Consider the following 12,216-nt stretch of genomic DNA (forward strand, 5'->3'; position numbering starts at 1 on the left):
AAGTACCTAGTGTGTTCTTGGCACCGTACCAAATGCTGGAAATACAGATACAAGCAGGGAGACAGTGCAGGCCTCAGGGAGCTTACGTTCTAAGGGGAAGTGCTTTACAGCAGACTGTCTGGCCCATAGGACACCCTTCATAAGTGGTGATTGATTGACTTAACACATGAAAGGATTTTCTCAATCACATGATGCTAATGAAATATTGTTAACAAAATGTTTAAAAGTGAAGGTTGCGGGTGCCGTGTTCAGAACACCTGCTCTAAAGTTGACTCGGTTCCTCTCTCAGTTCTCCCTGCTTTACTCTGCATTTGCTTGTAGGGACCTTCCCAAGATTCTCTGAACTTTTCGTATTTGTCATTTCTTAGAGTGCAGTTATATACCATTACATTCTTAGGCTACAGGTTTTTCAGTGATGCCCTAACTGATGGGTATCTACTTTGTTTCCAGTTTTTTGGAAAATGCTGCTCTGAGTATTTTTTGTATATGTAATATAATAGCTAGCTATAGGATTATACCACAAGGAAGTCCAAGAAAGGGGAAAGGGCCCTTTCCCCTTTCTTGGACTTCCTAGTGGTCTAACCATAGCAGTAGCTCACCAAGAAAAAAGGTCTGGTGTGTGCAGTGTGATCTTGTAGCAGTATAGTTCCAGATTGTTTTCTAGCCCTGTCGAAAGCATTACGTTTCCTGCCTTTCCAGAAAGTCTCTGCTATTAAGCTCTTTCATCTTGTTATCTTTACTGATCTTATGGACCGGTGGTTAGAACCTTAAAATTGGTTTAATTTACATTTCTCTTATTAATTGTTCGGAGAACTCTCTGATATGGTTGATCAGTAGTTAATGGTTCTTTGTTTGAAAACTCTGTTCATCCATTGCCTTTGACCACTTACTGTATCAGTTCTCTATGTATCTTGAAACAGACCTTTATCAGAGACATCAAATGTGAAGATTTCCCCCCAGTTGATGGCTTTTCCTTATCCCAACTGCGTTCATTTTGTGTGTGCAAAAGCTGTGTGTGTGTGTGTGTGTGTGTAGAGATAGATAAGTAGAGATTTATTATATTTAAGATTGTCTGTTACAGCTTTCATAATCACCTCTGCCTCTTCAGAGCGTGTTGCAAATCCTTGGTGGGGGGGGGGGCAGAGGATTGATCGACTTAGTTAGAGGAGATACAGACTAGAGGAAGGGAGGGACCATCTCTGGGTCAGGGCTCTGCTCCCATGACGATGTTTTCTTGGTATCCAGTGCTCTTCCCTATCACCCACACGGTAAAACACAAACTGCTTTGTGTAGTGTGGGTTCCCCACCCTTCCAGCTCCCCTTTGCCCCTTTCCAGCCATATTTCACGTCATAACCCTTGATGTGCTCTCTGCTTGGCTTCCGGGCAGGGCAGCCACGCTGACTTTGTGCCTCCCTCCTCCTCCGAGTTGCCCAGGAGTTCTTGCCTGGGCTGTGGCTTTCTGAGCCCTTCTCTTCCTCCTCTGGGATGCCTTCCCTCAGACACTTCTGGCCCTCCTTGCCTGCTGCACCTCTGGTCCTCCCGAACTCTGTCCCTAGAATGGGGGCCCCTTTGGGCCTACCTCTTCACTCCATATGGAATGTTTGTGGGAGGCCTGAGGCAGACAAGCTCTCAGGTCATCTCGAGAAACCTCTGTGGTGGAGGCTGGTGAGCAGAAGGCCTGGGCCCAAGTTCTCGCTCGGCCCCTCAAGTTCTTTAGCTCCGTGGCTGGCACTTTCTGTCTGCAGGTAAGTCCCCAGCATTGGCGCTTCCTCCCTGACCAGAGCCCCGGTGAGTCGGGCCCGTGCTGTGTAATCGGCCATGCTGTGGGGCCACGGAGCCCTTGGGCCTATCCGGTGAAGCCTCGAGGCTCTTCTCAGGATCAGGTGACCAGCTGGAGGAAATGCTGCACCTCCCTTTAGAAATGAGTGGGAATGAAGCTGCTGCCTGCCATGACTGCCGTTCGGCTGACGCTGTCCCGTTCTCTCCTCCTTTCCTCCAGGGTTACACCAAGTCCATTGACATCTGGTCCGTGGGCTGCATCCTGGCAGAGATGCTCTCCAACAGACCCATTTTCCCTGGAAAACATTACCTTGATCAGCTGAACCACATTCTTGGTAAGATTCCGTGTTTCCTCCATTTCCAAAGCTTCGGCCCTGTAACCTGCTCGCCTCTCTCGCTGTGGTCCAAAGCCTTCACTTAATTCAGGCGGCTGATTTTGTAGCCTAGACACGAATTGTCATTGTTTTTCATTTCCCCACGTTGTGGATAGCTTTCACACTCTCCGTGAAGGAAAGGGGGTGGGGGTTGGGGGATGTCGCACCCGTGGGAAAGGCAACAGGGGTCATTTCATTGCTGGTGCATCTTCCCCATCCGTCTGTGGATGTGGCCCCACAGATGTGTGCTGTGTATGGTGACAGACGAGTGTTTGCTGGTAGACGTTTCCTTGCTTGACGTGGTGGGGGTGGGGTGGAGAGCTCTGGGTTCGAGCGCTAGCTCTCTTACCAGCTAGCTTGGTGATAGGCTGTTTCCCTGAGTCTCAGCTTCCCTGTCTGTAGATCAGGATGTCGATGGTGGCACGGGCCAGCCCCTCTACCTTTCTCTAACATTTCTAAGATGCTTCTGTATTGTAAAATCCAATCCCTCTCTTTTGCTAGGCATTCTTGGATCCCCATCCCAAGAAGACTTGAATTGCATAATAAACTTAAAAGCCAGGAACTATTTGCTGTCTCTTCCTCACAAAAACAAGGTGCCATGGAATAGACTCTTCCCCAACGCTGACCCCAAAGGTACGCGCTCCTCCGGCCGGCCGGAGGATTTTCTGCGATGGTCAGGTGGTGAGCGTGTCTGCCCCGGAGACCTGGAAGCGATGGACGAAGCAGCCTTTCTTCCCTCTTGGCTGATTAGGTCGCTTCTTTGGCTCTTGTGGGGGTGGGGGGGGTGAGGGCCACGCCAGTTGTTTGTCTCGTGTCAGTCAGCTCTGGTTCCTCCAGTCCCTGTTCTGACAGCGCCGCCCTTTTTCTCGGTTCTGGGGCCCAGATGCAGGAATGTTCCCCGTTGTTGATCAGAAGCCCACCCGTAGCCCATCTGTCTTTTCCAGCCTGTTTGCTTGGGTCTTTCATCAGACTGATGTGCTGAGGTGGGTCTGGCTATCTTGGTCTGCTTCCCAGAGGTGGTGTTTTGGATGCACGACTTCACATATGCATCGTGCGTCCCTTGTGAGATTGGCGTACACCTTCCTGATTGAGCTATGTCACCTGTGTTGTGGTGTCTGTGTGCGATCCGCTTGCCAGGCTCGTTGTAGCAGTGCAGTGAAGCAGAAAACCGTTTCTGCGTCTCCAGTTTGCCCGGGCTCCGGCCGGGTGTGCCAGCAGCTCTTTTGGGTGGCTGAACCTGTCGCTATCTCAGTGGCAGGAAGGAACTGGCCACCAGAGTGGAATGGGTGAGATCTTGACGTCAGGGAGCTCAGAGGAAGGATAGGTGTGATAATTTTGCAGTGTGGGTCAGCCCAGGCGGGAGGACAGACATCCAGGAAGGAAATTCTGAGTTGGGAAAAAGATGGGGTATTCTGAGAGGCAAGGGGGAGGTGGGAGTGCGTTGTAGGCTTTGCCCGGGGGCAGCCAGTGCGTCTCCCATGGAGAAGGCCAGTCTGACCAACCTGGGCACTGTTGGAAGGGGGATGACGTGGCCGGGTAGATGGGTGCCAGGGATGACGGTCCTTTTATGACCTAGAGTCAGACACGAGCTGGTGTCGAGGAGAGGAGTGACGTGGTCAGGTCTGTGCTTTAGGAAGGTGACTGGCGCAGGGCCGTGTGGCTCTGGATTCCCTACCGTCAGCCAGGTCTGAGGATTGGAGCAGCCAGGTTGGATGGCCGGTAGTTTGCCCGTGTGCCCTGAGCCCAGAGCTCAGCCTCAGGAGCCAGCAGGTGTGGCCGCAGCCCAGGACATTGAGGACGAGTTCGTGTCTTTGTTAAGTCCTTTTAGAGGCCGATGAGCCCAGGAGCAGGTTCCTTCTGTCACATCCCCCCCCCCCCTTTTTTTTTTCCAACTCAACTTGGTTCTCGTTCTAGCTCTGGACTTGTTGGATAAGATGTTGACATTTAACCCTCACAAGAGGATCGAGGTGGAGCAGGCGCTGGCCCATCCCTACCTGGAGCAGTATTATGACCCGAGTGACGAGGTAAGGAGTGGGTGAGGCTCCTCTTGGGTGGGCTGCTTCCTAACATGAGGGAGATCGCTGAAGAATTCTCTCCCCGGCCGGCTTTGGAGCGGCCCACCTCCCTGGTCGCCATCTGTCATCCCATCATGCATGGACAGTCAGGCTACGCTGGCGATATTTGCTGGGGGCACTTAAAAGACAGCACCAGGGAGGGGAGGAGCTGTTGGGGAAGGCCAAGGAAGTGTGTTCTTAAGAAAAAACTCATTCATGTAGCACTTTAAGATTTACAAAGCTTTGTACAGGGTTTTGCTTTTAAAACTGTTGACACCCCCATAACCGTGCTGTGTTCTTGGCAAAGTCAAGGCCACCTACCAGGTCCCTCCTTGTGTGTTCATCTAGCATGGAAAGCTGGGGACAGGCTTGTGCCACGATTTCCTTACCAGCCAAAGCCCCTGAAGCTTGGGCATAGAGAACGAGTGCTTGGGAAAGCACATGTGAGGAGGGACCAGCCCTCTGGCCATCCCGAGGCTAAACACATGGTCACTGCTGACCTTCAGCAAGCGATTTGTTAAGCTCCTACTGTGTGTCCAGACTGGGCTGAGCACTGAGGAGACAAGGACGAAAATGAACAATTCCTGTGGTCTGTCAGTTGCGCGTGCTAAGTCCCCTCATAGCTCTCCCTAATACAGCTCGGTCAGCCCACATCACTTCCACCAAAGAGCAGTTCCCAAGAGAACGCTGCCGTGTCTGCAGCACGAACCACCCCCCAGTCTGGTCTCAGAGTCCAAAGTCCTGCCCAAGGGCAATCTCTCCACCCTAGTGGCTCCCTGTCCTTGGGGCTCCACAGCTGGTGTTTACACCAGACTCCTCGTTGGCAGTCTTCAGTAACTCTTGGAAAGTCACTTAATCCCTCTCTACCTGTTTCACCATCTTTAAAGTGGGGGTTATAATTCCTGTCCTACCTGTCCCCTGAGATGAGCTGGGGGTTGTCACTTGCCTGAGTTCATTCACATTCCAAGTGGCAGAGGCAGGATTCCAGCCGGCCCCTCTGACTCCAAAACCACAGGTCCCTGTTGTGCCACGATGCACGCCTTCCAGCGCTGACCCTGTATCTTCTGGGTTCGTCTGTGACAAGTGACAATCGACAAGCCTGCAGGGTGGTTGGGACGTTTGTAAGGCGCTTAGCAAACCTTGGAGTGCTACCTAAACGTCTGCTGTCTAATGAACTGAGGCCGGGGGCCCTTGCAGAACCACATCCCGGGAGGGGAACGTACTGTGGCTTCTTCAGGTGACAGACCTCTAACACTGTGTGCACGGATTCCCGCGCACACGTGCGCGTGGAAATGGGGTGCATGCCAGGGTTTCTGAGGCAGTTACTTGGAACTTGAAACACATTTCCCCAAAGAAAACAATGGTTTAAATGGTGGTTAGATCCCAGAGCAGCCATAAATGCCGACTGAACCTATCATGTCTCTTAATTATAGTACTGGCGACCCGAACCATCATTTTATAACAGAGTTTCTGTGGGAAAACACATTGGAAGTTGGTTCCACCTTGGGGTGACATGTCCCTTCTGCCAAATGGTGGGAACAGATATATCCCTACTTCCCGCAGAGCCAGAGTGGAGGTCTGGAGGCCAGGAGAGAGCTGGGTCACTGGGGAGGGCATTTGGCTTGAGCAGCAGGGAGATCTATTTATGGAGCCTGGTCAAACGCCAAAGGAAGTCTTTCATTGCCTTGCTTATCTTGGGCACTCGGTAAGTATTTGGTGAAGTGAAGGGAACCGAGGCGGCTCACGTGTGCACAGTGACTCCTCCTGGGTGGCCCCATTGCTGGGGCCACACCAGTCTAGGTCTAGGCCGTTCTCTGGCCGTGGCCTAGACCGATGCCGCTGTAGCCGCGATTTCTGTTGTACTGACTGATCCCCTTAGGACCCAGACCGTGTTCCCTCTCTCAGGAACTTAGCAGCGCTCCCCAGCTGACACACGGTCTCCTTCCTTTTTCCAGCCTGTAGCCGAAGCCCCGTTCAAGTTTGACATGGAACTGGATGACCTGCCCAAGGAGAAGCTGAAAGAACTGATTTTTGAAGAGACTGCCCGATTCCAACCTGGGTACCGATCTTCTTAAACTTTTACAGGTAACGCTGCTTCCGCCGTCTCCAGGAAATCAGGGCCCCGGGCCAAGGGGGGAGTTGTTGGGTGAGGGCGTGCCCTTCTGTGGCCCTCTGTTTTTCAAAGCATGTCCCTTCGACAGCCTGATGGGGCAGGGGAGGCAAGGATTGCAGCCCCCGGTTTACAGGGGAGGAAGCTGCGGCTTTGGGTCAATCAATCTGAATTGAGAGTCACGCCTTCAGTGTCAGACAAGACGCTGCCAGCCCTGGTGTGGTGATTTTAATTCACACGCTGTCTCCACTGCCAGTCCAGGCCTTTATGGAGTCGTGGTGGATTTTTCTAGCCAGAAACATTGATCCTCCGCAGGTCACCCAGACCACCAAGTCCTCTAGGGATGGGCAGCAGGGTGGCTCAGTGGGTAGAGTACCCCAGGGTACTATTGGGCAGTGGCAGAGAACGTCAGTGGAGGCTTGTCTAATGGTGTAGTGGACTGTAGAAGTTCAGAGAACGCAGAGCTCAGGGCAGGCACTCGTACCTCGTGCGTGAGAATTGCCACCTTCTTCCAGGCCTTGTAGGCTGGGCCCTGCTTTAACCATAGGAATTGAGGGTTAATTAAAGTCTGAATAGCAAGCAGCTGCTCAGGGTGGTGAGTGCCAATGCTGATGAGGCCCGAGAGGTCAGAAGTGCCAGGGCCTTGAAAGCCAAGACTCTGACAGCATGGGTGATGGGAACCTGGGGACCGTGAAGGACCCCGGAGGTCATCTCGTCTGGCCCCCATTCTTTGCCCAGGATGATGGGTGGCCTCGAAGAGTCAGGAAGACTCGAGGTGACATCTGGCCTCAGGGCTTAGCAGCTGTGTGAGCCGGGCGAGTCACTGAATCTCTCTGCCTTGGTGTCTTCATCTGTAAAATGGGAATGAGCCTGCTAGCCCATCCTTGCTGGGGTGGTTGTGAGGATCACGAGAGGACGTGGGCAGATGACGTGGGGACACTCAAGCCAGTGCTCGCCATTATCATTGCTAGTATCGTTCGAAGCTCCCAAGGTCCCGTAGGTCCCATGGCTCATACAATGCTGCCTCCCTCAGAGGCTGTCCTTGCCAAGCCTGCCGCTTGGCTCCCCTGTGGAAGGCTCCAGGCTGTGCCCTGACCTCTTCCTCCTGACTTTGGTCCCCAAGCCATCACTGCTCCCCAGTACACAGGTCTCCTCCCTTCCCCCTCCCGGGCCCAGCAAGCTTTCTAAGTGGGGATGCAGAACACAAGCACCCACCGAGTGGAGGGCCCCAACGTTCCCTGCCATTAACCCTCACGTTCTACCGGCGGCTGTCACCTGTCCCTCGGCCCAGCTCTCTGACCCGGGAATACACTGAATGATCTGTTTGACACCCCCCCCACCCAGGGCTTCTCAAAAGCCCTGTGGCTAAACTGGGAAGTGGTCGTGATTCCTGTTTTTTACAGAAGGAAACTGAGGCTCAGAGGGCTTGCAGGGCTGCCCCGGGTCAGACAGCTAATCCATGTCTGAGCTCTCTCCTGCCCAACAACACACACTTCCAGAGGAAAGCAGTCTGCAGCTCTCCAGTTTCTCAGGGTTTATTAAAATAGTCATTTCTCTATAGTATAAGCACATCTTTAAAAATAGGGAAATCTTCTTTCCTCTTTGGCCTCCTTCCTTCTTTCCTCCATTGGCCTTACTGTGATGGTGTGGCCGTGACCCAGGACTCAGAGGCATCGAGGTGGGTAGAGCCCTGGAGTCAGGAAGACCTGATTTCCAATCCGCCCTCAGTCACATGCTAGCCAGTGTCCCTGGGCAAGTCACCTAATTTCTGTCTGCCTCAGTTTCTTCAACTATAAAATGGTACCACAGCACCTCCCTGGCAGTGCTGTTGTGAGGATCAAATGAGTAAAGCACTTAGCCCAGTGCCTAGCACATAGTAGGTGCTTAATAAATGTTTGATTCCTTCCATAGTTACTCTCTCACCTGCCCCCAGCAAAAGTCTGACAGCTTCTTGAAAGCCAGAAAGACCTAGGCGGCAGCGTCACCGGGAGGCTGGGTTTCTCTTGGCCAAGCACATGCCCAAGTGAGGGGGTGGTGGTTCTCCTCCACAGAAGGTCACCATGCTGCCTGCCCACGCATGTGTGGAGGGAGGGTTTGAGAGAGGGCACCCACACCGACGTCAGACTCGCTTTGGGAGCGGTATTGAAACCACGTCTCAGAGGCGGAGCCTTCCTCGGCAGAGTGCTCCGAGGGGCCGGAGCCCCTGCCTGGCCCGCCTCCAGTAACGTGCCCCTCTCTTCTCTCCGTAGGGGACCCTGACATGCTCTGCAGGGACATTCCTCTCCCACTTCCTTGGTCGTGTCCCTCTGGCCTGTCTCGGCTTCTCCACTTTTAACTCCTCGGAGCCGTTCCGAGGGGCGGCTTCTGGTAGTTGTGGCTTCTCTGCTTTTGATGAATTCTTTCAGCCTGAAGAATCGTGATTGACACTCCCGTGTGTGTTCCCCATTGGTGACTTGTCCGAGGACACTGACTGCTCACCATTCGTTTAGTCTCCTGCTCGCTTTCCGGTCTGAGAGATGCAGCGGTTCCTTCCACTCCTGCACCGATGCCAGACCCCTTCCCCGGGGACCCTCGAGTTGACGCGGTAGATTCCATTTCCCTGACTTGGCTTCAGTCACTGGCATCTTGTTTTATCCCGTTGTGTTGGAGAGAGAGCTAGATTAGGACTGTTGAGGGCACTTTACGTCAGTGACACCCCCTCGTTTGCACTTCGACTTTGAACCATGACTGTTTACCCCAAGCAGGAATCACTGAAATCAATCTTAATTAGAAGTCAGCCAACCTAGCAAGTGTGTCTTTCACCTTCATCCCAGGGATGCTCTTGGCTGCCATTTTACTAGACCCAGCATGGATGGGGGGGGCTGATTTCTTCAAGAGTGCATGCCCTTTGTCCAGCTCCTAGGAAATTGGGATTTTGTTCCAGAGGCCAGAGCTGGCCATCCCACAGCGTGTTTGTGCTGGTGTCCGGTGGCTCCCTGTCCCGTTTCTCGGGGCCCTTCCAAAGCTCATGTTATATGCAGTAGTGAGTGTTTACAAAATGTATGCAAAAAGACCCTGTCCCCACCCCACCCCCACCCCCTGGGGCAGCTGACTGCCATGGATCACAGCCTGAGAGTTGAGTGAGTGTGGACTCCCGCCCTCGAGGAGGGAGCTGGGCAGCTCAGTGGGTCTGACCTTTCTTGGGGTAGGAGCAGAGGGAGGGGCGCCTGTGCCCCGAGCAAGGAAGTGCCGCTCTTCCTGCTCCTGTAGCATGTCTGCCTCGCCTACTTGTTCCCAACCTACCCTCCCACCGTGCCGGGGCAAAACCCAGCACCAGAGTCCTCCGTCCTCAGTGACGGCCAGGAGCTTCCTCCCGAGGTCGTGGCCGTGGAATCTCCCCGGTGTCCCAGCCCGTGCTGGGCCTCCTCTCTCCTCCCTCCGCTGCTCTCCTCTCCGTGGTGAGAAACCTGCCTTGTTCCAGATAATGACCGTGCCCTCGCATGACTGTCACTGCTTTCTGTGCACAGACGACTGTCTTAAGCCCCATGCCTATCTATGGAGACAAAAAAAATCTCTCGTTACCTCTGAGTTGTTTTCCAACAAGTACCTTCGGAGAAAGAATTCTGTTTTTAGCTTCTTGTTCCCCCTGCTTTCCTCTTCCTTGTTTGATTTGGGCAGCAATGGAGAATGGATTCTATAAAAGACTGCCTGCTAATATGAACAGAAATGCACTTGTAATTCATGGAAATAAATTTAAGTCTGATATCTTCACACTAACGTTAAGGTTTAGTTTTGCTTTTCTCTGGGCTAGTGTGTTTGGATGGGCAGTCAGGCTCAGCTGGCATCCCTGGGCAGAGCGCTCGCCTGCCTCGGGTGGTCAGTGAAGGTGACCTTTGTACAAAGCTCTGCCCAGACTCTTATCCTCCGGTGTACAGGGAGCGTGTGGCCTCAGTTTTCCTCGATTCCTGTGCTAGGTATTAGAGATGTAGTAGGGAAAAAATCGTGACCAAGAACTGTTCTCCTTTGGAAGGACTCTTGGGTGGGAGGCTGTGATCCTGCAGGATTTCCATCCCCAGCCCTTTCTCGAGGGCAGCCTCCACGCTGGCGAGCCCTCCGGGCCTCACCCTCGGCTCTGTTGGCAAAGCCGAGTTGGGTTTCTTGGGTCACAGACACTGGGCTTTTCATCTGACTTTCACCTCCATGCTTGTGCTTCTCCTGGGAATTTCTAGAATCAGTCTGGAATCAGGTGTAGCCGTGGAACTGTCCTCACTTTTCATTTTGTAAGGAGTGTGCATGGCTTCATTTCCCCTGCTCCCCTATGCTTTTCAGATGCATTTATCTAGGAACATAGATTTAGAACTGGAAGATTTAGGCCAACTCCTCCCCCACTTTTTTTTTTTTAACAGATGAAGAAACTTGAGGCTTACAGAGTTCAGATGACTTGTCCAAGGTCACACATGTAGTAAACAGGGTGTGGGTTTGAACCTGGGTTTTCTGCCTCCAGATTCAGCACCTTTCCTCTGGACCATGCTGCCTCCCTTTTGTCTGTATTAAAAGATTGGTCTTCAGATCCTTCTCGAAACCACAGCCTTGGTGGATCACTAATCTGGTGCTCTGGGCAGCCCACTAAGGTGGTGCCAAGACCTTTGGCCACAAGTTTGTAGTCACTCTTGGCATCGGGCATGCCAACAGAAATCCCATTAGAAACATGCTAACCATGGCCTTGGTTGAAATGCTTTCAAAACCCACGACACCAGATGTGCAATGACACAACTGAACTGCTTGAGCTTTGGCTCTGAGACATCAGAGCGATTTAGGGGGATGTTCCCCAAACAGGCTTTTAGCAGCTGAGCACGTGCACCTGGAATCACAGACCTTTAATGCTCGAAGGGGCCTTAGAGATCACCTAGTTCAGCTCACCCATTTTATAGGAGATGAAACTGAGACCCAGATGAGTTTTGAGTGGCCATCCTGGATGAAAAACCACACTGCCCGCCATTTGTTCCACATCACATTTAGACCATTTCAGAGCAGCTATTAAGTTGGAGCTCTTTTTCTTATGTTGATATAATTTTTAAAGAAATTGGTAACTTTTGTAGTCTGTAGTATGGTACTAGTATGTCCATGCCTGCATCTGCAAACGCACGTGATCTGGGCCCTTGCGAAGTACTTTTATATTTGTAAATCAATGTTTCCGAGTAATCCCCACTTGGTGGGAAATATTTTTGTAAATGCAGCCATTAAAAAAAAAAAAACTATCGAGCAGTCCTTCTGCTGATACTTTTCAATGCACTTGGGCTTCTAAACGGCTGTGCCGCTGTTGGAAAAGCGGTGCCGCCAAGATGGCGGCGGTGAGAGAGTCCGGCCAGCCCGGAACAGCACATGAGAAAGTGTGGCCATGCCAAGCCACTGGCCGTGACACGCCGCTGCGGTCCGTGCTGTCCTCCCTTCCTTGGGCTGGTTCCGCGTAGGGCACTCGCCGACCATGTCCCAGAAAAAACGGCTTTGTTTGTACCTGCTTTGTCGTGTTGGTGCCTTTTTAGTATTGTACCCCTAACCTCTGCATAAGTGACTTAATTGATGGTAAGTTTTAAAGAAACATGGAAAAGGGAGATTTTTATTAAGAATCTGAATGTATATTATTCATTGTATTGTTTTAACTGAACATTCTCTTGTGGCATTTGTGAGCTGGTTAATCTGTATAAAACGATTGTAAGTAGCAAAGGTTTCTATTTCCAGTGGACTCTTTGGATGTTGTACATGTACCTTTGGGAAAAACAAACAACCAACCTGATTCATTGAGTGTTTACTGCTTTTGACATCAAATCATTAAATTGTGGCCCTGTCTTACCCAAACACCGTTGTCCTCTCTGTGTGTGTGTGTGTGTGTGTGTGTGTGTGTGTGTGTGTGTGTGTGTG

At 52.0% G+C, this 12,216-nt stretch overlaps 1 protein-coding gene across 1 annotated transcript in view; it reads left to right on the top strand.

Moving 5' to 3' along the window:
- MAPK1 (mitogen-activated protein kinase 1) overlaps positions 1–10,074 on the top strand; it is a 78,672-nt gene extending 68,598 nt beyond the window's left edge. The window contains exons 5-9 of the mRNA XM_027847468.1: positions 2,001–2,115; positions 2,656–2,787; positions 4,069–4,178; positions 6,164–6,293; positions 8,568–10,074. Of these exons, the coding sequence (XP_027703269.1) occupies positions 2,001–2,115; positions 2,656–2,787; positions 4,069–4,178; positions 6,164–6,283 (477 nt within the window). The 3' untranslated portion in view covers positions 6,284–6,293; positions 8,568–10,074. The remainder of the gene's footprint in view (positions 1–2,000; positions 2,116–2,655; positions 2,788–4,068; positions 4,179–6,163; positions 6,294–8,567) is intronic.
- Positions 10,075–12,216: the final 2,142 nt, after the last annotated feature.

This window comes from Vombatus ursinus, unplaced genomic scaffold, assembly GCF_900497805.2.
Source record: "Vombatus ursinus unplaced genomic scaffold, bare-nosed wombat genome assembly UNPS02015411.1, whole genome shotgun sequence".
Taxonomy (NCBI): domain Eukaryota; kingdom Metazoa; phylum Chordata; class Mammalia; order Diprotodontia; family Vombatidae; genus Vombatus; species Vombatus ursinus.